This window comes from Scomber japonicus, chromosome 17 (assembly GCF_027409825.1).
Source record: "Scomber japonicus isolate fScoJap1 chromosome 17, fScoJap1.pri, whole genome shotgun sequence".
NCBI classification, from domain to species: domain Eukaryota; kingdom Metazoa; phylum Chordata; class Actinopteri; order Scombriformes; family Scombridae; genus Scomber; species Scomber japonicus.
The window spans coordinates 23,444,024-23,470,211 of record NC_070594.1 but is presented as its reverse complement, the minus strand read 5'-3'; the positions used below and the strand labels follow the sequence as shown (position 1 = coordinate 23,470,211).

Here is a 26,188-nt window from a genome sequence, read left to right as displayed (position 1 = left end):
TAAGTAATCTCTTGACTTGAAGCCTATATTGTAGTAAACGGCATCATGAGAGCATTCTTGAGAGTATTTGTTTGTGTACTTGATGTACTCATATTCTTTTTTTGCTGGTTTTGATAGAAATGCTTTAGGAAGTAGTGCCCTTCAAGCTGAAAAACTTCACGGTCTGCTGCAAACCATGGAACTGAAGAACGACATGATGGAAGAGCTCCTTCGATTAAGTAGCCAATTGTCGGTCCACTTGAGCAAGGCTGAAAGCTCAGGTGCTCTTTTTGCCCAGCTTGGAGATGTCCAGGAAGAATGGAGGCTTTTGAAAGGAAGTATCAAGATAGCTCTGCGGCATGCCTCAAACACTGCCTCTCAATCCTCTCTTCTTATAAAAGAGGCTGAAGATCTTAAAGAAAAGCTTGAAGCTCTTCAAAAATCCAACATTTTCACACAAACTTCTGGAAAAACCCATGACAGCAAAGGCATGATGGAATTAGTTTGTCTGACCACAGACCTAAAACTATATAACCAGCTCCATCTGCAGCTACAGTCCCAGTCAGACGCTCTTGTCCATTTCTCTCTGGGTCAGAAAGAGAGGACTGAGATCAAACAAAATCTTCAGGAATTGTGGTCCTTGCTCAATGTAACCAAGAGCAGGCTGGACACTTTAACTAGTAGCGCTGGTTGCGTTTCTTCAGCTAAAATCAACAATCAATTACGGGACTTGCTCATTTGGGCAAAACAGGTAGAAAACCATGTCACAATTGGAAAAAAGTTGTCTCTTTTCCCTGAGGAGGCTCGTATTCAGATTGTTGAGATGAGAAGGTGTCAAACTGATATTTTGTCCAGACGGTCCAAGATGCAGGCAGAAGTTAAAGAAATGAAAGCAATAGCGTCTGACATGGATAACGAGGAATGTGACCAAGTATTGAAGACAGTAGAAGACCTGTATGGAGCCATTGCTGACAGCTTCGATCATGTTCTCGACACCATGAAGAAAAATCTACATGAGAGAGGGAAACTGTTTGGCCAGCTCGCTAGCATGGATGACTGGTTAGCGGAAACACGTGCTAAAAGAGATCTATGCCCTCACATTGAGAATGTGTCCAAAGCTGACACACAAAAGCTGGAGAGCGAGCTAAAGATTTACAAGTTAGCCACAGTTGAGATTGAGAGGCAGCTACATCTGGTGGAGGCAATGGCAGAAAGTTGCAAGGACGTAGCAGCAGGGCTGAGCCCAGGAGAGAGCCGCTACCTTGTCAATAGACTGTCAGGCCTTAGGACAGAATTAGATGTATTGATGGCTCATGAGAAAGCAACCAGCTGGGAATTAGAGGGGCTGGTTCATGAGCGGACCGCTTCAGATGAGGAGCTAGCTACCATCCAGGATAGTTTAAAGCAAATCTCCACTGATTTAGAGCAGCTTCGGTTCCCTTTAGCAAAGGATACCCTTTCAGCAATCGCAGTGTTGAAACACATGCTAATGGAGCATCAGTGTCAAGTACAAGACATTCAGCACTGCCAGGCAGCCAAGCGAAGCTCTCTGCTGTGCTCCATTGGGGAACTACAAGACAGGTGCAAAGCTCTTAGTATTCATGCCTTTGAGCAAGACAAATATCTTTACCTTAGAGGACAAATGGAGGAATCAAGGGACATTGCCAAAGAGCAAATCCAGCGTGCCAAAGACAAAAAAATCAGAGTGGGTGAGAGGTTCAGAATATGCCAGTCACTCTTAGTTGAACTTCCTTTGGTGAAGACACAGTGTCAAGAAGTGGCAGACCAACTGGAGGCCATAGCTCAGGAGTTATACACATCAGACCTTAATTCAGAGAGGCAGAGGATCCACCACACTGTGGAAACTTTAGTCTCCTGGGAGAATTCTGTCACAGATATTATCAAAAACCTGGAGACCAAGCTTCTGCTAGGGCTGCGCCTTTCCTCTGAGCTTCCTGCCTTAATGGAACTTTTCCAAAGTACAAGACTGGAGCTCCAGAAAGCCAAACCACTCAATCCAGATGAAAAAGCCATAGATTTTTCCATACAAAGATGTTGGGTTATTTGGAGAAATATGGAGTCTGGGATGCGGGTGTTTGAAGCTTTGGGACGCAAAGAAAAAATTAAAATGAAGAAGTACAAAGAACTGTACTCGCTTAAAGATGCTGTCATGAAAGAGTGCCATTTACTCATGGTAAGCTTATATATTTTAGTTAATACTGCCTACTTTTGAGTTTTTACACTGTTTTACACTTTTACACTGCTTGATTCACTAAACTGTTCTTGATCATGTATTCAATAGGAGAGTTTATCCCAGGCTCGAGAATCCTTGAAGGATTACCAGTGGGCTGCTCAGGGAGCAATAGGTTTCCTTCATAATGCTGAAGCCACCTTCTTATCAGCTCCTGGGGGATTTTTTGACTGTACTGAGGAGCAAAGACAAACACAGCAGGCTCTAGAAACTCTTGAAGATGGATTTCAGGCACATATCTGCCACCTTGTGGAACTGGTGCCCCAGCAGCCCTGCCTATCCCGTCCAAAGACTGAGCAGCTCCACACTGATATCCTCAGTCAGTTGATGGTGGGAAGAGCTGTACTGGAGGCCCAGGCTCAGCTCAGACTGGAGTCCTTGCAGAGGTAATGCATTGCTTTGTTGTCTGTCTGATGTTTTGATTATTTCTTTGTTTTGCTTGTTTAAGATTTTTAAAAAAAGAAAGAGGCTCTAAAGACAAATTCTTACAGGTGTGAAATAAGACAACAAAGCCACAGGAGCTGTCATGAAGACATATGGCAACTTCTCTCTAGATTTGGAGCTAAGATTTCAGACTGTGCTGCAGAACAAGTGACTTCATATGAAAAATGTGTTGCCCAACATAAAAGAGCAAAGGTAGGTTAAATTAGCATTGACATGCTAATGTCTAGCAAATGTTTCACCACTGCATTTGAACTCTTACGTTTTTTGTTTCTCACCTGTTTAAAGTCCCACAGTTATCTCTAACTATGAACAGTGCTTTTGGATTTTTTACCTATATATGGTATATAAAAGTACATGATTTATATATTAATTTGAACTCTTTTTGAATCTCTGCCTGAAGCTTCTGATGGAGGATCTCCACAATCTTGCTGGAAAGATAGATGAACTGAGAGCCGGATGCCCAATGCAGGGCTGTGGGGTTGGAAAGGACGTCGAGCTTGGGGCCCTCTGGAGTCGCTGGGTCTCGTTACGCCGTGGAGTCGGCCTCCTGATGGCACACACAGAACAGAGAGGAGAGGAATGGAGGGACATCACTACTAGTGTAAGCTTTACTTGTCACAAAGGCTTTGAATGAATTAGACAAATGATCAAAAATACATTGAAATAACTGTTTTGATATGAAATTTTAAATGAGTGTGACGTTACAGAACTGAGGGATTATTGCTACAATGGTATTGAGGATTCATTTCACATTAAATTCTATAATATTTAGGTGGAGCAGTGTTGCAGCTTTTTGGCCAGTCTTCAGGCTGATGTTCCTGACTCCTCCACTATGAGCTTCACTCAAGAGAAACCCCAGCAGCTTCTAGCCCAGGCTGAGATGCATCAGGCTGGGCTAGAACAAGAGCAGCAGGCCTTAGCCTCCCTGGAGCATCAACTGGAGCACGCTCTGAGCTTATCCAGTTCCCAAGATCCCATCAGTCCAGGGCCTATGGGCAAAACGCTGGTGAAGATTCAAGAGAATGTCAGGAGGTGGGAGATGTTTAATAATTCATGTGGACTGATTTATTTCATCAGAGATGCTGAGTTGAGCCTGTTTCCCACAGCTTGAAAGAGAGAAACCTGCTGCTGGTAGCTGCGGCTCAGGCGGAGGAGAAGGAGAGACAGCAACTTCAAGAGGAGATGGGAGAAGTGGAGCAACACGTGGTCGCCATTCTTTCCCAGCTGGAAGCCTGTTCAAATCCAAGGAAACAACAGGTCAGGTTCCTTTTTAGGCTTTTATAGTAAAAGTTTAGAAATTTTGAGAATTTGTAGAACGGCAGACAATGACTATCATTTTTTGGATTATTTTATTTTCAGTTTTGTATAACATACCAACAGTATAGACATAGATACAACAAGAGAAAGAAAGAAAGATACAGCCCCCCAACCCTCTCCACCAGGGGAGGAAAAAAACAAGAATAAAATAAAATAAAAAAAAATAAAACAACAACATACAGTCAGTGTGTGAAGTTAGTACAAACAACTACATTAAGTACTTGGTGCAGGAGATGGATCGATATGGTCTAAGTATGGCTGCCAAATTTTTAAAAAGGTGTCATAACGCTTTCTGAGACAATATGTGATTTTTTCAAGAGGGATGCAATTATTCATTTCCAAAGACCACCCATCAATAGAAACACGGGCATCAGATTTCCAAGACACTGCAATGCATTTCTTTGCCACACATAGGGCAACACCCATAAATTTGAATTGAGCATTGTTAAGAGAGTCTCGAATACATGTAAAGTTTCCCAATAGACACAGTTCAGGGTCCATTGGAACATTGACTCCTGTGATCTTGGTTAAAGTGTAGCACATATCATTCCAGAAAGGCCTCACTTTAGTACATTGCCAGGTACAGTGCAGAAAGGAACCCACTTCCGTTTTACATCTGAAGCACTTATCTGACAGGTCATTTTTGAACGAGTGTAGCTTTTCTGGGGTAAGATAAAGCTGATGTAAAAAATTATAGTTAATCAGTCTATACCGGGCGTTGATAGTAGCTGATGAGCTGTTTTGACATAAATCTGCCCATAACTGCTCATCAATTGCAACATTAAGATCTGACTCCCATTTCAGTCTAGACTTATGCAAGCCCGGTTTCTGACCCTTATTCATCAACAGGTGATACATTTTAGAAATGAATTTACATGTGTTCCCTTCATAGAGAAATTTCTCAATATCATTCATGACAGGCAATATCATTTCAGGGCCTAGATTAGCCCTCAGGAAGGATCTTATCTGAAGATAACAAAAGAAAGTCTGATTGGGCAAGCTATATTTCCTCTTCAGGTGTTCAAATGACATTAAAAGTCCCTTGTCAAAGCAGTCTTCCAAGTGATGGATTCCTTTCACATGCCATATATCCAGAATCTTATTGTCCAGAGTCATGGGTATGAGTTCATTTTGCGTTAAAGGCGTTTTAGGTGACAAGCCCACCTTCAATGCCATATTTTTATGGACCTCATACCAGACATTGATCAGGTGCCTCAGTATGGGGTTATGTGTCCTCTTGATAATGGTTCCGGGATTGTACTTATGACAATGACTATCATGAAAAGAAAAAATAGGACATTTATATGTGAGCAAAAACTAAAGTGTCTTTCAATCTATATTACTTGTAATTTTATTTTTTGTTATATTATTTACGCTAAGCCTAAAATAACTTTATATTACCTGTTGTTAATGCTAGTTTCTGTATATAGGTGATCCCAGACCCAGTGAGAAACATAATCTCTGTACAGACAGTGTTTTTGTCTACATGGAGCATCACTTATTAGATTTCAGACCTTAAGTGGCCTTTTCATGTGCTAACCAGTCTAAACGGTCTCATCTGTGAATCATTAGCAGTACACTGAATAGCCTTGCTGCCGTGCTTCAGCTTTAAAGATAGACTCTTAAATTTGTGAGGGGTTGTGAACTTACCTCAAACCTATAAGTGAAAAATAAGTTTAACAAATTTGTTCTTTTAGTTTCTTTCTGTTTTCATGTTACCTGGTCTTCTCTCATTTTCTCTTGCATTTCCACACTGACAGGAGCTCAGTGAGGATTTGTCGTCCCAGAAAGCCAAACTAAAGAGTATCATGGACGGTGTGCAGAGCCGCTACGATGAGATTCCAGCTGATCTTGACAAATGGATACAAGAAGTTCAACTGTCTCTACAGAGAGCTGAGGAGAGGGTAACAGACAACTCAGCTCAGTGATTACAGCCAATCTTCACACCAAAACCTCTCTTATTTCTTTTGTGTATGCCTGTGTGTGGTCATTCCGCAGGTCACAGTGAGGAGCAGCCCAGTTCACCAACTGGCAAGTCGAGTGGTGGAATTGGTTTCTGGCCTGGAGAAAGTGAAAGCCCTACTGGAGCAGAGAAGTAAAACAGTCAATGGGGCTAAAAATGTGCTCAAGGTGTGAATATATCTTTTAGCTTTTGTTTACTTTAAAAATGTGTATCAGAGTCTGGGTATCATCACTATCTTTTTTTTTAAAGATTTATTTTTGGGCATTTTTTGTCTTTATTTTGAAAGTACCATGGCATAGAGGCTGACAGGAAATAGGAGAGAGAGAGGGGAATGACATATAAAAATGCTCCCTGCACGTCAAAACTTCAGACTTCAGCCTGCTTTGGCCGCTTCATTCGCAAAGATACCCCTACTTCCTCTTCTTGATGACAGATTGTTCGCACATGCCAATAAACTCTGATGGATGTATTGAAGAAGTGTCCATTGAGAGTAAAGAGTGGGAAATGGAAGTAAAATCTGACTACTAGTGTTTGTTTACGTAGCCTCCAGAGCTGCTGTAAATCAACTAGCCAATCAGAACAGTGTGGCCTCATTGGGAAGGGGGCTTAAAAGTGACAGGAGCTAAAACGGCCAGTTTCAGACAGAGGCTGAACTGAGGGTCTGCATAAAAAATCAGTATGCATGCAGTTTAAACTGTAAACCATGCTATGACATGCCAGTAGAGCCTCAGATTATAAATACAGTGCAAGTGCATAATATGACTCCTTTATTGTTTGCATACAGCTGCCAGCCACTAACTGCAGCCTCGACTAGCAATGCTAATTGCAAATGTATGAAGGCATAAGAATAAACGTAACCAACCAGAAACTACGGAGTAAAAAGCTTGCAAAAAAGACTGACTTTCAAATAAATGAAACACAGATTATTTGTGTGTGTCTAAATGATCGCTTTACAATAAAAAAGCGTAACCATGTGTGCTTTCTTTTGACAACTGGATTGAATCAAACAGCTACTGTGTCCTAAAAGCTTATGACAATCCAGGATTACATTGTCGCCTCAGAGCTTTACATATAGTGTACTGTTGATCCTCTGTTCTGCAGCGTGTGTGGGATGAGCTGGATGCATGGCACAGCCGCTTGATGCTCCTGGAGAGCGAGATGCAGGATCTTGCGGAGGAGCAGCCAGATCAAGCCCACCTCCTCATGGACCAACTCACACAGCCTCTGCAGCTCTACCAAAACGCAGCGCAGATGGCGGAGCAACGCACTACCTTCCTCAGCAAGGTCAGACATGCTATGATACATTTTTAAAGCCCACAGTACTGAACTGAATGCAAGGTGAAGAGAGGTTTCTGAATGTCTATTAAAGCAAATTCCAATCTTGAAATACTACTTACTACTTCCTTTTTCCTCTGTCTCAGATCCCTGCCTGTCTCCAGGAGTTTGAAGATATTCTGTATAGTGCCACCTGCTGGATGGATGAAGCCCAGTCATGGCTTAATGCTCCCTGCTCATTCACTACAGCCAGAAGCCTCCATAATCATGCAAAAGCCCTGCAGGTCAGAGACACCACATATTTAACGAAAAAACACATCAAATCACATCTTAATGAGACACTCTTTGGTCTTATCTTCCTGGATCCACAAAACATGAGCACACAAAAATGAAATGAAGTAACTTTTAAGAGGTAGAAAATGCAAGCTTACCATAAAAACAAAAATAAAATGAAAAATAACCAAAAAGGTTCCAAAACCACAATAACTAAAAGTAACATTTATGTCGGATTAATTGAGATATGATTTCGTTTTTACCACAATATTCACAAGGTTTTTCACAGGTTTCATGTTAAAGATTATTCTAATTCTAAATCCTGAACTGCAGCTGGTCCTGGATGACTCTGAGAGGATAAGAGACACCCTGCAGGGTTTTAAATCAGTGCTGGCTGAGATCTCTGCAGTGTGTGACATCAGCATCCAGGAGAACAGGCTGGACCAGAATGACCAACAAGTTCACACAATGCAACGCAGCGTCCTGGAGCCGCTGAAGCAGCTGTTGCAGGCTGTTGGGGTGAGATTTTTTTTAAAAGAGGGCTTCCTTAGATGTACTGCAGACTTTCAAGTTGTTAGTTACCCCAAATACTGGCATCAGGAAACTGCTAGAATGCTTTTGTTTGCCAATTTTTGGTTGGCAGAGAAGATTTTCCTTCTTTTACTAAATCTTAACACTTGGCTGAAAGTCTGGGATCTTTCTGTGTGGCTGGGGTTTAATCAGATTTACACAACACACACAGTAAATAAACTCTGGAAAGTGGCAGAAAAGATGTCCAGAAATTAACCAGAGAAATTGTTGATTTATGGCACATATCCTCCACAGCATGGCCAAATTAAGCCCCAGTCACATGTATTTTGATATAATGTGAAATCAAGAGATATGCAATCAATAGCACCATAAAATGATATCCCTGTTACATTAATGTGCATTATACAAATACAAATCAAGCCTTTGAAAAAGTAGCTTAACATGTCTTTTCTAGGTGGTGGAGGCCATGGAAGCTGAGCTAAAGGAGATGGAGAAGAATATCCCGAAGATCCAAACGATTTTATCCTCAATGGATAACTCCAGCATCACTGTGACAGAGCATCTCCACAACCTGCAGGTGAAGCATTATGACAATTATTGATCAGTTTCATGCAAACACTTTCACTTGAAAGGAAAAGTGAACATGCAAGCAGTGGTATAATAGTAAAAAAAATAAGAGCTTTCCACAGAGGAAAAATTAGAATTGAACAATAAATAAAAACAGTACAACAGAGTGTGACCAATCACCTCTGTATTTTAACGGGCAAGAATAAGGATGGAAAGGACTGCGTCTTACCGAAGCATCCAATTTACCATTTTTAGGGAATACATTGAAATTTTCAAGGATGCTTAAGAACATCCAATAATTGTTGTCCTTTATTGGCTGATGTATGAAGGCAGTATCCAGGTGTTCCTCAGATTTTATGCAATATATTTCTCTACAGTTACTAAAATGTGTGTCAGGTTGAAGCACCTGTAGTGAAATTTAGGTTATATAAGGAGTTACACAAGAGAGATTTAGCACAGAGGGATTTAGGTAAGAAGGTTGTTCTTCAGATCAGCTTCAAATCAGTGCTTTTTACATGTCAATTTTTAATGTGAAATTAGCACAGATGTATGATGAACACTTAAAATATCTGCTGCATTCTCAGGTAAAAAGGTATCAATATGCTCAACTAATATAAATCCACCAAGCAGTAGTAGTTTATTATAAAATGTACTGTTTACCCACACATTCGTCATTTACAAAAATCAATCTAAAGGTGATCCTGGCCAACGTGCAGTCGATGCAGAGGACGCTGGAGGAGATGGAGCAATGCAAACCAGAGCTTCACCTCCCACAGGGAACAGAGGAGAAACTGGTGATCTTCTCCAAAGCTAGACAGCTCCTGAAGAAGCTCAAAGAGTTGGAACATCTCACCCAGCAAGAAGCCTTACTGCAGGAGGTATGACAAAGTCTGAATGTTACTGCATGTAGAAAAAAGTAGAAAAGTAATTGATTGGACTGCTTGTAACTGCAGTCCTTATTTTGTTGCTCAAATCATATCACCATGAACCTAACTGTGAATTATACAAAGAAAGAAAGCATGTTTTTTTTTCCTTTGAGAACTAAACCCAAAGTTTGTATCTTAATGTAATATTTCTTTCTCAATGAAACACTCCAGCTTGTTCTGTATCTCTGGTGTGGGAAACAGTCCTCAGCTTTGTTCCTCTCAGCAAAGCAGCACCAATATTTGCACATACTGCAGAACAACCTTGAATACACGTTTCATCAACTTCTGTCACTTTTTCTGTCTGTTTCTCTTTCAAAGAACAAGATTGGGGAGGAGGAGGAAAGCAGTAAAGATCTTGGCATCACTACAACCTTCAACTCTCTTGAAGACTTTCAGCAACAGGACAGATCTCCACAAATAAGTCTCGCCCAGGTAATAATAATCCCAATCATGATTAGGTAGCATTCAACTTTAATCAGCAACACTAGTGTGATGATTGATTTTAAGGCTTGGCAACCTCGTTGAATTAAACCAATGAAACGCCGTCTTTAATCGTTTTGTGCTAACAATTAAGAGTCCACCACTTTTTAATCAAACTGTTTTTGGGAAATGAAAATGATAGTCAACAAGTCTACGTGTCTCACTGGTCACTGAATTTTAGAAACAGGAAATGTCAAGAAAAACTAGTGAATTCTTCAAAAGGCTTAGTGACTATCATTTATTCCCTCTGTTGTCTGGAATTGGTTGAACCTGCTGGGTACAATCCTGTCACCAGAAAACATCACGTTAAAAATCACACAGCATCTGTTCTGCTGAGCTGTGAGGCCGGATCACGCAAAACTACATACAGCTGTTAAACTCCATATTGGACATCTCTGCATGAAGTTAACAAGTCATTAACAAGTCTAGATAGTAGCTCAGTTATTACATTAGATTAATTTAAGACTGCACACAACAATAAAAAAATGTTTCTCAAAACTACATTTTTAAGCAAATGCTTGTTATCCTAATGAACATGCATACCTCTATTAGATGTTATTAGCCACCAGGGATGTTCAAGCCTTTTTTTTGTTATTCTCACAAATTACACTTGAAATCTCATGTGTAAGCTTTCACATTAAAAGTAAAATGAGATAGTATGCTTGAACAATCCACAGAATAATCGTCACTCTTTAGTTCATAGAAGAATGAAAAGGAATTTGATTGTTCCATTTTCCTGCACAGTTTTAATCATACCATTCACCCCTTATCACGAAAGCAGGAGGATTTTGAGGTGTCTTATTCAGAGGAAGAGGAGGATGAGGAAGACGAGCATTGTCTCTCGTCGTCCTCTGACACACTAACATGCAGTATTCCAGAGGTAAATCTGACCAATATTGGCAGCTAAGGAGAGCATGACTCTGCGTAGCTCTTTTCTTTCAAGTTAACTATTAACTATTCAAGACCTCAGGAATGGTCACACTTGGATATCAACTAACAATTCTGTGTGTTTTTGGAGTGAAGCTTCATATTTTACGGGCTCTTTCCTCTCTGTTATCACCTTCGCCGACATTTCAGTTCACCAAATAATTTTCAGCTTTACTATCGCTTCTCTTTCCTGCGGTGCGGAGGGTTTTCTTTGTAAACCGGGACAGCATGTGGACATGAGGCTGTGTGAGTCCTGTTCCACTGTCAGAAGCAGCTGCTTGATGCATGTTGCTCCTCAGGACCCTTTCCTTTCGTACACACACACACACATGCATGCGTTAGTGTGTACTTTTCATGTGCGTTTGTATACTTACACGACTCGTGTGTTAGGACCCAGACGTCACATTCAAGCCTACAGACGTGCAAATCGAAGATGCATCTGATTCTAAGCCTCTCGCTGATACTGAGGTGAATTATGTTTTCATTTTGGGGATAATATTTGTTTAATTAACAAACATTTCCTCCTGGAACTTAACCCTGAAATTATTTTGCATGTTTTGTTTGGGGTTTTTTGGATCATTTTTTAAAATTTCTTTATGGCTACCAAATTGACAAATCATTTCTCTTATATCTTATCTTAATATAGAAACTAATTCATTTAAGTAAAATCTTTTGTCCTTTAGGCACTGCAGAATCTGTCTGATCAGTTTTGTTCTGTGGAGGCTTGGCTTGAGACCGAAGAGTTTGAATCGGAGTACTCTGAGACTGGATTAACAACAATGGAAACCAGTCTAGATCCCGAAGCTGATTCTGGTGAAATATCCAGACTCAAAACTGTGACAGAGACAGCTGAGCCACTAATCGCTGCAGCTGCTACACTGGACCCACACAGATCTCAAAATAATGAAGCTATCATCACTGAACCTCACACACAGTCCCGTCAGACAGCTGAAGACACAAGACTCATACCTGCAAGACCTAGAACTCCATTCAGTGCCATGAGAGCATCAGTCGAGTTCATAGAGGTTGAAGATAGAAATTTGTCCCCACCTTCCCATCAAGGTCTGGTAAGTGGCTGAAGGAAGAATGAAACAGCTTTTTAAGAGAATGTTCTACTTTAAACCTTTTTTTTCTTTCTGTCATCCCATTAAAATGGTCCAAAATGATTCATCACTTGTGTGTGTGGATTCATCACTTGTGTGTTGGATTAATCAGTCTTGCACTAACTGAATTATACCTAATGTGATGTTTCTGGAGTGACACTCAAGTGTAGCAACAGCAAGAGCATGTTTATTAATTTCTACATTTTTTCACTTTCATTTTCCTCTTCAGGACACTTTTAATGGGCAGAAGGGGCAAAGTGAAGTCACCACCAGTCATCCCAGTGTAGTAGAAGAATCCCTGTGTGCCCAACAGGAGCCCTCAGAGGTGCCAATCAGGTAAAATATTGATTCCTGGATTATTCAAAGGCTTGAAACTCGCATGAACATTGTATGTTACTACAGGCTTACATATCCATGTCTTCCTTGTGTTTTTAGATCGGCCGGACACGAAGAAGATGACGAGGAGCAGCAAAGGTGGAGTCGACTTCATACCCAGATCTCTCAGAAACTGACCACTCTGAAAAAGGTTCAGGAGGAGCGTCAACCTCTCATCAACTCAGGTGATGGAGGCAATGGAAAGGTAAGGAAATACTGAATACAATTAAACAGTTTCTAATGAATGGATAATTAAGACAAGCTGATTCTGATTTGTATTTTAAGTGAGCATTGAAGGAGACATAATGTGTGTGGGCCAGATGTATAATTATTCCTAAAGAGTGGATGCTATGCTACCAATGCCTCCATAACCTGTTACCAGAGCAACAGAGATTTTGTTGTCTGTATTGAAACTTCCCTCAATTTTACAGTCCATAGTTTCACATGATTTAGAGGCACAAATATGAAGAACCTTAAAAATCTATTCTAATCTACAGCAGCCACTAAAATATTTAGTTTAACAGGAAAGGAACATTGTAATTCTTTGGTCAGAGCAAATAAAACACCCAGTGTGTTTGCCTGAAAAGGAAAAGGAATGTAGCAGTAGTTGTAACTCCTTTCGTCTTACATCCATTTTTTTTCTTCTCACCCACATTGTTTTAATGACAAATATCTGTTTCCGTTTAGGTTCCAGAAAGAGAGCTGGTGTCGACAGGATCTGCTTCTGCTGTTCTGCAGCGTGTGCACGAGTCCATCGCCATGCTCAGACAAATAGTAAGTACAGTAGAAACAGGGTCAACATCCCAGCTTGCAAGGGTTCATCCATGAAGTGTTGATTGATTTTAGAAGTACTGATTTGAGAAATGGTACCAAACATTCACAATAAGACAAATTATCCACTAACTTAGATGTCCCTGCTAACAAGCTAACAAGCAAATTAAAACGTTATATGATTGTTTGTTTCACCAACTAGATGCAGGAAGATATGTGGACAGTGTGTGTTTTGTGTGTTTTTTTTTAAATTGTTGGTGGAAACTGAAATCTTTGCAGTCTGCTCTCATGACTTCAGCAGGAACTGGCTTCATTAATATAACAATGAGTATTTAATGAATGGTACCTGATGCCAGTTATTTCATAATGCAGTGAAATTGCTTTCAAAAATAGCTGAAATGCCCTTAAATATCAGACTTTTAACCCTGAAAAACACTGTGTCAAGTGCGAGGTATGACCATGTGATATTTCCCAGGTGAGGTCTGCAGATGCTTCACATCCAGATGTAAAGGAGGAGTTTTACGAGGCTGTTCGTGGGGTCCTCCTCTGTCTGGATGCTTTGACCGACCTACTGCTGACTCCTGGTGGAGCCGGTGAAGAAGACGCCCAGCTGAGGCTACTACAGCAGGAGGTGACTGATCAAGCACACACTAGCATATTTTGATGGCTGTGCTTAGTGTAAAATTTACTGTAATGTCATTTCCCAATCATTCACTTATTTTGTCCAGTCATTTATTTTTTAAGTATTTTCTTCAGATGATTAGCTATGATAACTTCTAAAAGCTGGATCCTCTTTTGCTGCTTAGTGTGTATCAACTGAGCTGGTGACTGTGGCTGACCTGCTGAGAAACGTGGAGTCAGACACCAGGCCTGCATTTTTAAGGGAAGAAGCAGATGCTCTCCTCTGTTTGACCTCCCTTCAGCAATGTCTACACACTGCCCAGCTGGTCTTCAATTCATCCCAGAATCAGCTTAGTGAACATCTGGGCATCAAAAACCAACATCAGGTTTGGAAATACAACTCAAACACAAACCTCTATGTATTCTAAGAAGACATTATGAGGAACTTAGAAAATGTTTATCAACCCAAAAATACATTTTAAGGTTATCCAATGTCTACCAAATACTGAAGGGCTTTATAATTTTTGTAAACCTATGAAAGTAATTCAAAAGGGAAATCTAGTCATTTTTAAATATCTTCAATGTCTGTTTCTTACCTAGGAGCTCTTCTCTAACCAGCCATGTATTTTGGAGGAGCTTGAGCTGGGACAGAGTGAGATGTTTCCCACTCTAAAGGAAGCTCCCAGTTTGCAGGTGACTAGTGTGTGACTGTGTTTTTGTGTATGTTTGCATGTGCTGATATCAAGGATTTTGTAAATACATGTAAAGCAATTGTAAGTAACTCACATAGAATAGTAGAGGAGACCAGGGTTGGTTGTCACACGGGTAGGTTATTAGAGTTCTTATTACAGACACACTAGAGGGCGCTGTGACATAATGTTGATATCAGATAGTTAGCCTAACATCCTGCCCATTTTGCACTGGTCATTTTGTGGAAGATGCACAAAACACTGAGGTGAGGAGACATTTTGTATTTTTTAAGGGTCAGAGTAATTTTTCATGTTGGTGTTATTGCATTAAAAGCTTGTAGGTTATTAGCCATTTCAAAATCAAACACTAAAAAGTCAAAGGTAATAGCTTTGATTTGAGTCCATTTTTAGCTAGCAAGCTAAAGCCATTTGGCAGCTAGCTTAAAATGTTTGCCAAGAAGTCAGTTGGGGATGGTTGACTCATTTCTCTGGTTGTGACAACCAACCACAGTCTCCCCTATCACATTTTAAGGAATTGCCTAAATTAAGTTGTGTCATCAAAAAATAAAAAATAAAAAGGAAGCTGTATCTGTTAAATTACAATTTCAGATTTTAATGACATTTGGAGATTGATGACAGTTAGTTTTCTTCTTAAGAAGATGAGAATGTTTTTTTAATTTATTTTAATTTAAAAAAATATCAGTTAACAACAATGTGTGACGCAACTCGAGCCTTAGCAGAGAAGAAACCAGTCATTTACTGCTGTGCTTGTTTCAAATAAAATAAGATAAAAAGGATATGTGTTTGAAAAGCTGTGGTATTCTCCTCAAACTTTGTATCTCTCAGCAGTGTGTGCTGGGCAGACATCTGAGACAGAGACCAGGGGAAAAAGCCAAGCTACAGCAGGCAGCGCAGTCCTTGCTTCAGGGGATAACTCGCCTCCTGGAACTGGGTGAAGAATGCGTAACAGGAGGGCAGATAAGACGGGTTCACAACCGCAGCCAACTTCAAGCCACTCTCTGTAGACATAAGGTATCTCACTGTGCTTTCTGCAAGCTCCTCACCAGCCAAGAAAAACTCTGATTTAAGTCAGGCGCTTTTCTAAGAGTGTGTCAGAAGCCTTATTTCTTGCTTCTTTGCTGTGTTTATCAGGCCTGCTTTGTAATTATTTTTGCTGTCTTAAATCTGGTCTCTCGGCGGTCCAGAAGCTCCTGCAGGTCCTTGGGTCTCAGCTGGCTTTTGTGCAGCATCTATTCCATCGTGAGCCAGAAGCACTCAAGTGCCAGGAGGTTGAGCGGGTGCAGCTGGAAGTCAGGGCCAACGCTTTGCAGCAACAGGCTCTGGAACAGGAAGTGGCATCTAAAAGGAGGCTCCGGGTTTGTAGTTTGTAGCCTTTGCTGAAGGCGATAAAAATTCACATGGAAAACCTGATAAAATATCTTTATTAGGATGTTTGTGTCCACAAATCAAACATGGGTTTATGTGGGATCTGCTGCAGGAGTGGATCCGCTGGGAGGAGAGTTGTGTCAGACTGGGCAGGCTTCTGGATGAGGTTGAAGCCTTCATCAGCAGCGGGGAACCAGAGGGAGATGATGATGATGAGGAGGGTGTAGTACAGCACAGACTAGGCGCCTGCCAGGTAAACTCTATCACACACTACACACAAATGTGTTATCTTTATTTTATTTTCTCAGTCCCTCACTTAAACTTTTGTTGTCTTACTTACTCAATTTCTTCAACTATATTACACTCTTGTCACTTCAGCACAGTTACATAACCTACACTTTAGTGCCCTTTTCTCCTGATGCTTGGCTTTGTTTTTGCAGTTTAATATTAATTTCAGTTTAATTTGAGTAGATTAATACTGTTTTTCAACCAGTATGCAGATATTAAGAGAGACATTAGCTTTTTGAAATTTACCTTATATGTCAACCTGCTTCCTCTGCTCATAATTTCAGGGTTAGGGTTAGTTGATTTCCCCCAAAATCCCCCAAAGAACATCAGTGGACTGTTGTTTGTTTTTTTTGTTTCATCCGTAGCTCAAGGACACAATCATAATAGCATTAGTTGCAGTTGGAGTTTTTGCCAGCTGGGAAACAGCAGCTGTGGCACCCTTTTAAAACCCAGCATGTTACTATTGAGTCATTAGTGTAGAAGTTGATATCTCTGCCTTTTCTATGATTGGTTTATTTGAACACTAGAGTGAGGTAACTACCCTAAAAAAAGCCTTTGCACTTTGATTTAATTAATGATGTTTCAGAAGAAGTTTTTTAAAACACCTGCAATCAAACTGATTGTTGCTGTACTGGAAATATCTCAGTGTTTTGTTAGTTTAAAAAAAAAATAATGTACATACATCAAATGCCAACATAGCCTTAAAATTAGAAAGTGCCATTAGCCAGTTTCAGTGTGTTGATGTGTTTTGGTTCAGATTTCTTTCGGGAAAGATAAGAAAGAAATTAGTCTATACTGTCTCAAGTAATGGAGACCACACTGAGGATCCTGATGGTGAGTGTTATGCTTCAGCCTTCAGAGGATGACAGATTATTGATGGTCCTGGTCATGAATCCATCTCAATGCATCATATCAGAGAAGCTCACGCTCCTTTAGTCTCTTTGAAACTCCTTTCTTTTCTTTGATAGTATTTATAGGTCTCTCAGATGGCATTGGTCGAATCGGATGAGACGTGTGTGTGTGTGTGTGTGTGCGTGTGTGTGTGTGTGTGTGTGTGTGTGTGTGTGTGTAGACGTGGATGAGTCTGCTTGTGTGGCAGTAATAAGTTATTTATTATTTAAGGGTGATAAATTTCTTTTTTCTGCATTTTTTATTACATACACAATTCATTTTGTCGTTTTCTCACTTTTCACTTTTCTATGATCTTCTTCCAGAGTTATATGGAATTTCAAACAGATTTTTAATCCACCAGCTTCTCTCCAAAACATCACAGTTGGTCTAGTCTCTCTATTCAAAATGTCTACCAAAACAGTCTCAGTGTGTTTGACCTCTATTCAACACAATGCTCTGTTGATCCTCCTCCCCTTTTCACCCCAGCAAACCCTGGTCAAGCTGGATGAGAGCAGAGCTGCTGTAGGACTGCTGCTGGATCGGGGGAGCGCGCTGCAGACGGAGCCAGCATTTTCCGCCTCGGTCGGCCAGGCAGGAGGCGCTCTGGAGCTGCGATGGCGGAGCGCCTACAGGCGGACGGAGCGAGAGATTCAACGCTGCAGAGATATCCTGGAAAGCCGGGTCAGGTGGGACAGGTATCAAGGCATACCAACTCCATTATATAACAAAAGCCAGATTGTAGAGGACTTTATCGTCTACCAGTGGAGGCCAAAGCAGTTTTAATTATTGCTTGAATCATTTTAAAATGTCAGCAACTCTATTTTATAAGTACAGAGTAAAAATATCATGCCAACATGTCTCTTCACTCCAAAGTAAGAGTTATTAAGGGAATAAAAGAAGTATGCAAACTATCCTAATATGTGTATTACTTGGAGGCTGCTCATCAGTGTTTTTTTAGTTTTGTGTTTACTTTTTTTTTTTTGCCTCCCTCATCTGGGTGGAGAATTACGGAGGCTTCAGTGGAAATGAGTTCTGGTAGTACTTTGAGAGAAAAATCTGAAGGTGCATCTAATTATTTAGCACTGAGGCCAAGTTTTAGAAGGAGCAACTTTAAGAATCCAAATTTATCGGGAATGATGTGCCAAAGTCATATCTGGAGAGATTTGGTCATTATTCTTTTCCACAGAGCCAATACAAACTTTTTTGGCATACTACTGTGCTCCAGTATCATATGTTAAGTTTGACTTATATCCAGAAATGGATATGTTGGATTTATTTAGTAAATCTAAGTGAAATGCAGAATGAGACATGGAGCAGAAAGTCCTAAATTTAATGAGATCTGGGTTATACTCATCCCAGATCAATGAGTGTGCAATCATCCTTTCTCTAGAACAGGAGTGGTCATGTTCTGCATCACTGGATGAGCTATCACATAAAACTTTTCCTCCCCACAGATTCCAGACAGATTTTGCCTCAGCCAGTGATTGGCTAGTCGGTGCCAACGAACACCTGAAGACTTGGTCAGATCTGGCCAACACCTCTGACCTGAACCAGGAGTGTGTTCACAGCAGTCTGATCAAGCTTTTGGTAAGGCTGTCCTCGCTGCACGGCACATTTCTGTATCAAAAGACACTGAATGATTGTTCTAAATAAAATTTCACAGGGAAAAACAAACCAAGCTAGTTATTTAAATCTGTTAAAGCATTATCAATTTGCAGGTGATAAAAACATAATCATAAACCAAAGTAGAGAAGAAAATGATAAAAACACTTGACATACTCAGCACTCAGCACACTCAACATTTAAACAAAGTTGATACTGAAATTAAATCTCAATCAGCAGTTCAAAATGCATAAATCACATGAGAGACATGTTTTCTGACTCTTGTTTAACCCCATCCTCCAGGACTTCTCAATAGAGATGGAAGCCATGTCGATCCAGCGGACCTCCGTATCAAAGCATGCTACTCAGCTGCGCCACCTGAGGGAAGCTGATTGCCCCAAACTGAGAGCTCATCTCTCCCAGCTGGAGGTCAACTGGCTCCAGCTGACCTCTGACCTTTCAAAGATACAAGAGCAGCTGCAGCAGGTCCATACAATGACTTTTTATCCTTATCTTCATGGACAAAAACAATACAAACAGTTAAAAAAAATACTGGTAATGCACTGTAATGAGGAGCTGCACAATGCTACATGATATCTAGCCTTCAGTTTTGGACCCTGTGTCTTATAATACATTACCACTTTCCAGCTCTGCAATGAATGATGTACAGTACTATCCATAATTCTATGCAAGTGCTGCTGGTTTTCAAAAATAATTAGACATTGAGAAATCTCGTTCAGTTAAGGGAGTGAAGATTTAAACCCTCTTCATCAGTTTTGGGTTGATTGAAGATGGAGAATTTGGGAGGATTTTAAGAGGAGATGGATACTTTTTTTCATTTCCTCACCATTTATCACCAGTGAATAGAAACAGATATTCTACACTTGTAATTAGCTTTGGCGTGAAGTTCTTTTTGATGTCTTCCACTTTGATGTCTTCCACTACCCAAAAGTCAAACCAGTGAAGTAAAGAAAAAGTACTAGAAGTAATGTAAAATTCTCCTTGTGTCCATTAGAAGCTGCTGCCAGCGTGGCCGCCGGTGCAGCTGCTGTCTGACCTGGAGGACTGGCTGAAGAAGCTGGAGGCCCGACTGAACCGGGAGAAAGAAACAGTCCTGAAGGCCAAAGATGCTGCTCAGATCACAGAGAGCCTGCAGCGGTACCAGGTGTGCATAACTCAAATATCCCACTTTTTCTGTGTATCTCCTTCATGAGCAGTCAGTGCTTTCATTTTAAGCATCTTAAAAATTACACATGTCTTGATCCTTGAAAGATACTAGTGTGTTCCCACATCCCCTCCCTATTACCAATGTAATATTTACTGCAGTTACATTATGTCAATGCTATTTGATAAAACCACTTCTGATGATTTCAACTAGAAACTTATTTTTATATGTGTGTCTGTGTTGATTTCTCAGGAGGTAAAGGCAGGCATGATCAGCGAGCAGCTCCTACTCGACTTCCTGTCCCAGTCTGGGCCTCAGGGAATGGGAGCGGACGTCCAGCCTCTCTGCTCCAAACGTACAATGTTTGGAGAACAACTTGGCGCCCTCAGACTGCAGTCGTTCCACCTGCAGAGAGAACTAGAGAGCCAGGTTTGTTTTATTTTGTAGCAGTTACCAGTATTATACTGAGCTAGAAAAGCAGTTGTATTGAGTTTCTTTCCATACAAACTAGTTAAGAATCCAAATCAAATAATTTTTTATAAAGTTGTTGAATATTACAATTTTATGGTAGTGTATTGTTTGAATATGCTTGAATATTTGTTATAAAATCCATTTCAGCTAAACCATAAATATCATTCCTTTCATGCCAAAAACAATGGAAAAAAGCTTGCATGACTCTCCAGATGCACTAAAAAGTAATGTAACTTTCCATATCTGACTTTTATTTCTGCACATAAATCAGCCACTGTTTGGCTTTCCCCTCAGATTTATGGAGCTGAACAGATTCATCACACTTGCGCAGCCAGAGAGAGACATTTGCAGCGTCTTCATAAGACGATAGAGCGGCACAGAAAGCAGCTGAATGACTGGAAACAGCCCGTCAGTCAAACGCTGGCTCATAAGGCTCTGCTGGAGTGGGAGGTACAGTAAAAAGTTACGAGTAGGCGTGTGTTTGTACTTTGTCCTCTCCTGTTGTCCTCACATTGGAGACTGCTCTGTTTTTCTTTCAGGCTGTTGTGGGGAGAGTGAAGGAAGTGAAAGCCACATGTGTGCATGTTGAAAAGGGAGAGGAGCACCCATGTGATATCGCCCTCTCTGACCGGGCAGAGAGCCTTCGTCATGCTTGTGAGGATCTTAGTCAGCAGGTAAAAATTAATGTGTTACAGACAAAATTTGTGATTTAAAGATAAGTATGACAATATTTAAGATGCCCTTTATATAAACCTGTAGTTCACAATGGTTGTCCCATGCTTGTGTACAGTAGTGCTTAAATACACATACAGTATATAGTATAACATTAAAGCTACACTAATCAATATTTTATGACAAATTTATTTATATTTTATCTTATTTGTGACCATATACATTATGGTTATTTGCTTGATTAACTGTTTTGTCTATAAAATATCAGAAAATAGTGGAAAATGGCCAAAGTGATTTCATTAAATGTCTTATTTTGTCTGAATATAGTTTTAGCCTATTGATCAGTTATCTATCATGTGTGACACACAAAGGCTTCAAATCTTCATATCTGAGAAGCTACAACCAGCAAACCTTCTGAATTTTTCCTTTAAAAAGGATTAAAACAATTATTCAAACATCAAAACAGATGGTGACGAATTTGCAGTTGATCAACTTATTGATTAGTCGATAATCGATGCAGTTCTACAAAACTAAATACAAAGGAAAACTATTATGCTACCTATGTTGGATCTGTACAGCTAAAATCAAATTAAATCACCTTCAAGGCAGCAAAAGATAAATAGTGTCACTGGTCAAATATATAGAATATCCTCTTAATTATCATTTAGCAAAGTGTACAATATTAATCAGCCATATTAATCAGAGCTGCCTGGATGATGTTGTTGCCAGTATTCATATGTCTTTAAAATAAACCAAACCAACAAGAGTCTGCATTTCTTTAAAAAAAAACCATCTTCCTCAGAGTAATATTTCAGACTATCAGAAGCTGTATTACCATCATCATCCTGTGTTCCTTTGTGTGTAATCTGCAGATGGAAGCTTTGAGACCAGCTATACATCAGAATGTGGAGGAGTGGGCTTGTTTTGAGAGAAATCTGAGAGAGATTTCTCTACACGCTACTAGGGTGCGCTGTTCTCTGCAGCATCGGCAAGCTCCTCTGCTCTCACTGGAGCAGACACAGGCTTACATGGACCTCCTACAGGTGAGCAGAGACCATCATGTACTCATGTGCCCATAAAGTGTTTTATGGATGACATCACACGCCTTGTTATAGCACAAAAAATGTCTTAGTAAAGTAGTTGTGTTGCTTCAACCACTCAAGAAAGTTGAATCAAACTCTAGAAGGTTTGATGGCTTTTAAGATGCCAAAAACAGCTTTTCTTTCTTTCTTTTGGTTATTCTGGACCCTAAGACCAGCTGGTCAGAGTTGTATGAAGTTAAAAGCCCCTCCATCTAGTTTTGTCAGACTTGGTACATGTATGAGTGTTCATAAGATTTCAAAGCAAAAGAGTTTTGTAAAAGCCGGAGTTCTGTCAGTCTCTACATTTAAGGGTTTTTTTTGTAAGTTAATGCACCTCCAAAAGTGGAAATATGAAAAGTGTTTTTTTTTCTCTGCACAGCAACACCAGGAGCAGGCTGGACAAGGGGAAGAGCTTTGGGCAGCTGTTGACAAATCATATCAGAGTCTCATGAAGACTGTTGATCATGGAAGAGCTCAGTCGCTGCGTGATCAAATGGAAGAAGAGCGAGGACGGTCAGTGACATGTTCAATAATCCAAACTCACACTCAAAACATTAAAAAAAATTAGTACAATAACCAAAATATGATTATGTCAGTGCCACTATGTTCCTTATTAGTAGTAGAGCTGTCAAGTTGATTTTATTTGTATAGCACATTTAATACACAATGGTAGTTCAAGTTTCTTATTACCAGCATAAAAGCAATTGATCATCATGATAAAATATTCATTTGACACCAAAGTTTAAAAATGCAGAAATCAACAATAATTAAAAGTTAATAACAAATCAGATACATATGTGGGTTAATAAATAAATTAAATTAAAAATCTGTTGTCCACACTCAGGTGAGAAATTGGCTGTTATAAGTCTGAGAAAACAGAAAAGTTGTAAGTTTTCTTTTAAACGTGGAGCCAGAAGTGATTGAAGTGACCAAAAATTACCTGGAAAGGCCTGCTGAATTCTGGGTACATTTAGAAAACCGCCTGAGTTGTGACCTGGGGGGTCTAGGACTGTAGTCAGTGAGCAGGTCAGTAATATACCAGGCAGCCAAACCACTGAGTGCTTCATAGGCTGATATTAATAAGAGCTTAGTCAGGCTCTTATTTGTAGTAAACCTCATTGTCATAATGGAATGGAAGGATGTTATATAGAGTGAGCTAATATAAAGTGTGTTTGTATCAGGTGGAAGGACATGCTGCAGAAGATAAAGGATGAAAACAAGAAGACTGGAGAGACACTTTCATTCTGGCAGGAGTACACTCGTCTCTCTGATAGCTGCTCCCTTCACCTACAGCGCCTGCGACATCAGTGGGAGGAGCTGCTGACTTCTCAACAGGACACACAGGCCATGCTTCACTCAGTGCAGGTGATTTCTTTTGCAAACACACCAGATGGCAGAACTTGGCTTGCTTGCTTTATGGATGTTTGTATCTTGTCATTCCTCCATCTGACTGGTTATATTTTTTGTCATTAATGCAAGAAATTGCAAGATGCTGTTGAGGACTTGCAAAGCAGCGTGGGAGATGTGCTAGCATCTTCCAAGCCTCTCATTGGATATGTAGAACCACTGGCTGCGAATTTAATCCAATCGGAGACCAGGCTGCTTTCACGTGACGTCCTGTTGCTGAGCCAGGCGATGTCAGGGAAAAAGACGAGTCTCCAGGTGAGGGCATTGAAGTTGAACTTTTTTATTTATTATAAAAAAATGTTTTAACAGTACAGATTGTTTTTAGATAGTGATGACTCAGCAGAACTTTAGTTATAGTTCTATACATTGAATTCATAGTGTCTCATAAATGGAGAATCATAAAGTTTGTCTGATCAAAGATTTTAAGCAGAGATTATGGACTGTCACATTTCTCTGTGTGTGTGCAGGAGGACTTGGGACAGCAGAAACTATTCAATTCTCAACTGGAGGCTCTTGAAAAGAACATACTGCACAGACAGACAGCCAGCATTAATAACAAAGACTCTGCAAAGGTTGGTTCAAGTCCTTTTTATTTCCCACGAGTCATCTTTCCTATACAATACATATCTGTTTAAATTCAAAGCTGCTGGACTATACAAGACATCTTGACTGTGGGCTCTGAAACTGAAAGACTACTTTATTTCTTGGATGTATAGCAGGATCTCCTGGCACTCAGTGAATCACTGGTTGACGTCAGGGAGATGAGCGACTGCGTGAGCCTTAACAGAGAGCAGACACAGAGACTGCACATGCTCAGCAGGCAGTGGATCGACAGCATGACCCAGACGTCTGCCATGAACCGGTAAGAAGGTTTAGCTCCACAGTACTTTACCTTTGCCAATAATTGAAAAAAAAATTGTAACACAGATAAATGTTTGTGCAAGGAAATGTATAGTTTTGTTTTCTATTGCTATTCCAGAAAACAATCTATGGTAATAATGTTGTCTTAGTTTCTGAGGGAAAACAGGAGCTGTATGCATCTCAAAATAAGCTTCTAGTTATAGTCTAAAAGAAGATTACTCTTTAGTAGCTAAGTAAGTAAGTAAGTAGAGTTTATTTATATAGCACCTTTCACAGACAACAGTCAGCGCTTCAAACTAAATAAAATCAACTACAATCATATAACATCGAGATAAATAGAAATAAAGACACCAGATGAGTACCTAAACACCTGTCTGAACAGATGGTTTTTAGGTGCTTTTTTAATGAGTCCACAGTATCCAAGGACCTCAAGCTTATTGGGAGACTCTTCCAAAGCTTTGGGGCTTCGAAATGGAAGGCACGGTCTCCATGGGTTTTAAAAAACCCTGAGTAGAAGACCTGAGGGCTCGGCTCATGGTGTGAGGGTGCAAAAGATCTGCAATATACTGTGAAGGTTAGCCATGTAAAGCTCAATAAGAGCCTAGCAGCAGCATTTTGGCTGGTTTGTAAGTGGTATAAAGATTTGTTCAGCCAGGTAAAAAGAGAATTACAGCAGTCCAAAAGTTATGAGATAAAGGTGTGTATTAACATCTACATTTCATTTCTAGATGCAACTGTCCTATGTTTGGCTGTGTTTCTTAGATGAAAGAAATCCATGCAGTGTCCTAATATATCAAAACTCATTTTTATTTACTGTGTGAATGCCACAGAGAGCTGCAGGCTGAAAGTCAGCGTTCCATGGACTTTGAGCAGAAGTGTGAGAAGCTGACATCTATACAGGAGAAGCTGGAGCAAGAGTCAATACCCAGAATACCTCAGAGTTACTCCAACCTCAAAGAGATGCTGACTGTCCATCAGGTACCACAAACTTTGCATAATCTCCACATTTTGTTAAAATTGAAACCTCTAAGTAGTTTCAGGACTCTAAAATATATCAATTTAATACCACACAAGGACATAAAGATTAGATTTTTGCATCTTGGCAGTTACAAATAAGTAAAATTACTCCAATTTAAGTAAGTTAATTTTAAGGTGAGAATCAGGTAAAGGTAGTTAATTTGTTAATAAATCCATTCCCACCTCTACATCTGCAGATTAGTCTGAGGTCTAAATACAGAATTCATCAGTTTAATGGCCATGTGTTACTAGATACCAGAAGCATGCTGATATACTGAGATATTTGGTAACTAGGGTGTGAGGTAGTTCAATTAATGACCTCACCAGATCAAATAGAGATCAGATGTATGGATAAAACAAAAATCAAATGTGCATTATAAAAACAAAAACAACATACTATAAATGTATGTATTTCTGGTATGTTTTTGTTATATGTTTTTTTTACTGTGTTCTCTCTTTCTGCACTCTGTCACTCTTACAGCGGCTTCAGACTGAAATGATAATTGGACACCAGCTTCTTCAGGGTCTTCTCTGTGATGCAGTACAGTGCATGGAAAAAGGAACAGGACAGAAAAGGTGAGTGAGTCTTTTAATGACTATTATTGAGTACTACTATGAGTTTGCTACTATTGCTGTGGATAACAAGCCTAGGAAGCTCATAGTTCACATCCAGGGTACTGCATGTCTAAACACTGTGAAGTTAGTAAAGCCTTTTAAGCTATAGTTTGCCCTGCTTTTCAGGATGAACTCACAAAGAATACATCTTTTTCATAGGAAGAGCATTTTTGAAACCATATTGGCACTAAATTAAAACTTGCTGTAAACAGTGTAGGCATAAAGTCCTAGGGCTGGAT

General features: G+C 40.0%; 1 protein-coding gene across 1 annotated transcript in view; it reads left to right on the top strand.

The window, feature by feature from the left end:
* The window catches only part of LOC128376871 (nesprin-2), an 86,453-nt gene that overhangs the window by 34,208 nt on the left and 26,057 nt on the right, over window positions 1–26,188 (top strand). Inside the window, exons 50-90 of the mRNA XM_053336726.1 lie at window positions 118–2,173; window positions 2,282–2,616; window positions 2,722–2,866; window positions 3,075–3,275; window positions 3,447–3,706; window positions 3,781–3,931; window positions 5,752–5,895; window positions 5,990–6,121; window positions 7,056–7,238; window positions 7,376–7,513; window positions 7,836–8,021; window positions 8,488–8,610; window positions 9,296–9,478; window positions 9,845–9,958; window positions 10,785–10,886; window positions 11,324–11,401; window positions 11,617–12,000; window positions 12,266–12,372; window positions 12,472–12,616; window positions 13,099–13,185; window positions 13,658–13,813; window positions 13,989–14,189; window positions 14,404–14,496; window positions 15,339–15,524; window positions 15,698–15,868; window positions 15,991–16,131; window positions 17,544–17,752; window positions 18,512–18,644; window positions 18,963–19,145; window positions 19,675–19,824; window positions 20,077–20,253; window positions 20,590–20,745; window positions 20,835–20,969; window positions 21,840–22,010; window positions 22,429–22,562; window positions 23,231–23,414; window positions 23,529–23,711; window positions 23,924–24,028; window positions 24,173–24,318; window positions 25,148–25,295; window positions 25,816–25,910. Of these exons, the coding sequence (XP_053192701.1) occupies window positions 118–2,173; window positions 2,282–2,616; window positions 2,722–2,866; window positions 3,075–3,275; window positions 3,447–3,706; window positions 3,781–3,931; window positions 5,752–5,895; window positions 5,990–6,121; window positions 7,056–7,238; window positions 7,376–7,513; window positions 7,836–8,021; window positions 8,488–8,610; window positions 9,296–9,478; window positions 9,845–9,958; window positions 10,785–10,886; window positions 11,324–11,401; window positions 11,617–12,000; window positions 12,266–12,372; window positions 12,472–12,616; window positions 13,099–13,185; window positions 13,658–13,813; window positions 13,989–14,189; window positions 14,404–14,496; window positions 15,339–15,524; window positions 15,698–15,868; window positions 15,991–16,131; window positions 17,544–17,752; window positions 18,512–18,644; window positions 18,963–19,145; window positions 19,675–19,824; window positions 20,077–20,253; window positions 20,590–20,745; window positions 20,835–20,969; window positions 21,840–22,010; window positions 22,429–22,562; window positions 23,231–23,414; window positions 23,529–23,711; window positions 23,924–24,028; window positions 24,173–24,318; window positions 25,148–25,295; window positions 25,816–25,910 (8,511 nt within the window). The remainder of the gene's footprint in view (window positions 1–117; window positions 2,174–2,281; window positions 2,617–2,721; window positions 2,867–3,074; window positions 3,276–3,446; window positions 3,707–3,780; window positions 3,932–5,751; window positions 5,896–5,989; window positions 6,122–7,055; window positions 7,239–7,375; window positions 7,514–7,835; window positions 8,022–8,487; window positions 8,611–9,295; window positions 9,479–9,844; window positions 9,959–10,784; window positions 10,887–11,323; window positions 11,402–11,616; window positions 12,001–12,265; window positions 12,373–12,471; window positions 12,617–13,098; window positions 13,186–13,657; window positions 13,814–13,988; window positions 14,190–14,403; window positions 14,497–15,338; window positions 15,525–15,697; window positions 15,869–15,990; window positions 16,132–17,543; window positions 17,753–18,511; window positions 18,645–18,962; window positions 19,146–19,674; window positions 19,825–20,076; window positions 20,254–20,589; window positions 20,746–20,834; window positions 20,970–21,839; window positions 22,011–22,428; window positions 22,563–23,230; window positions 23,415–23,528; window positions 23,712–23,923; window positions 24,029–24,172; window positions 24,319–25,147; window positions 25,296–25,815; window positions 25,911–26,188) is intronic.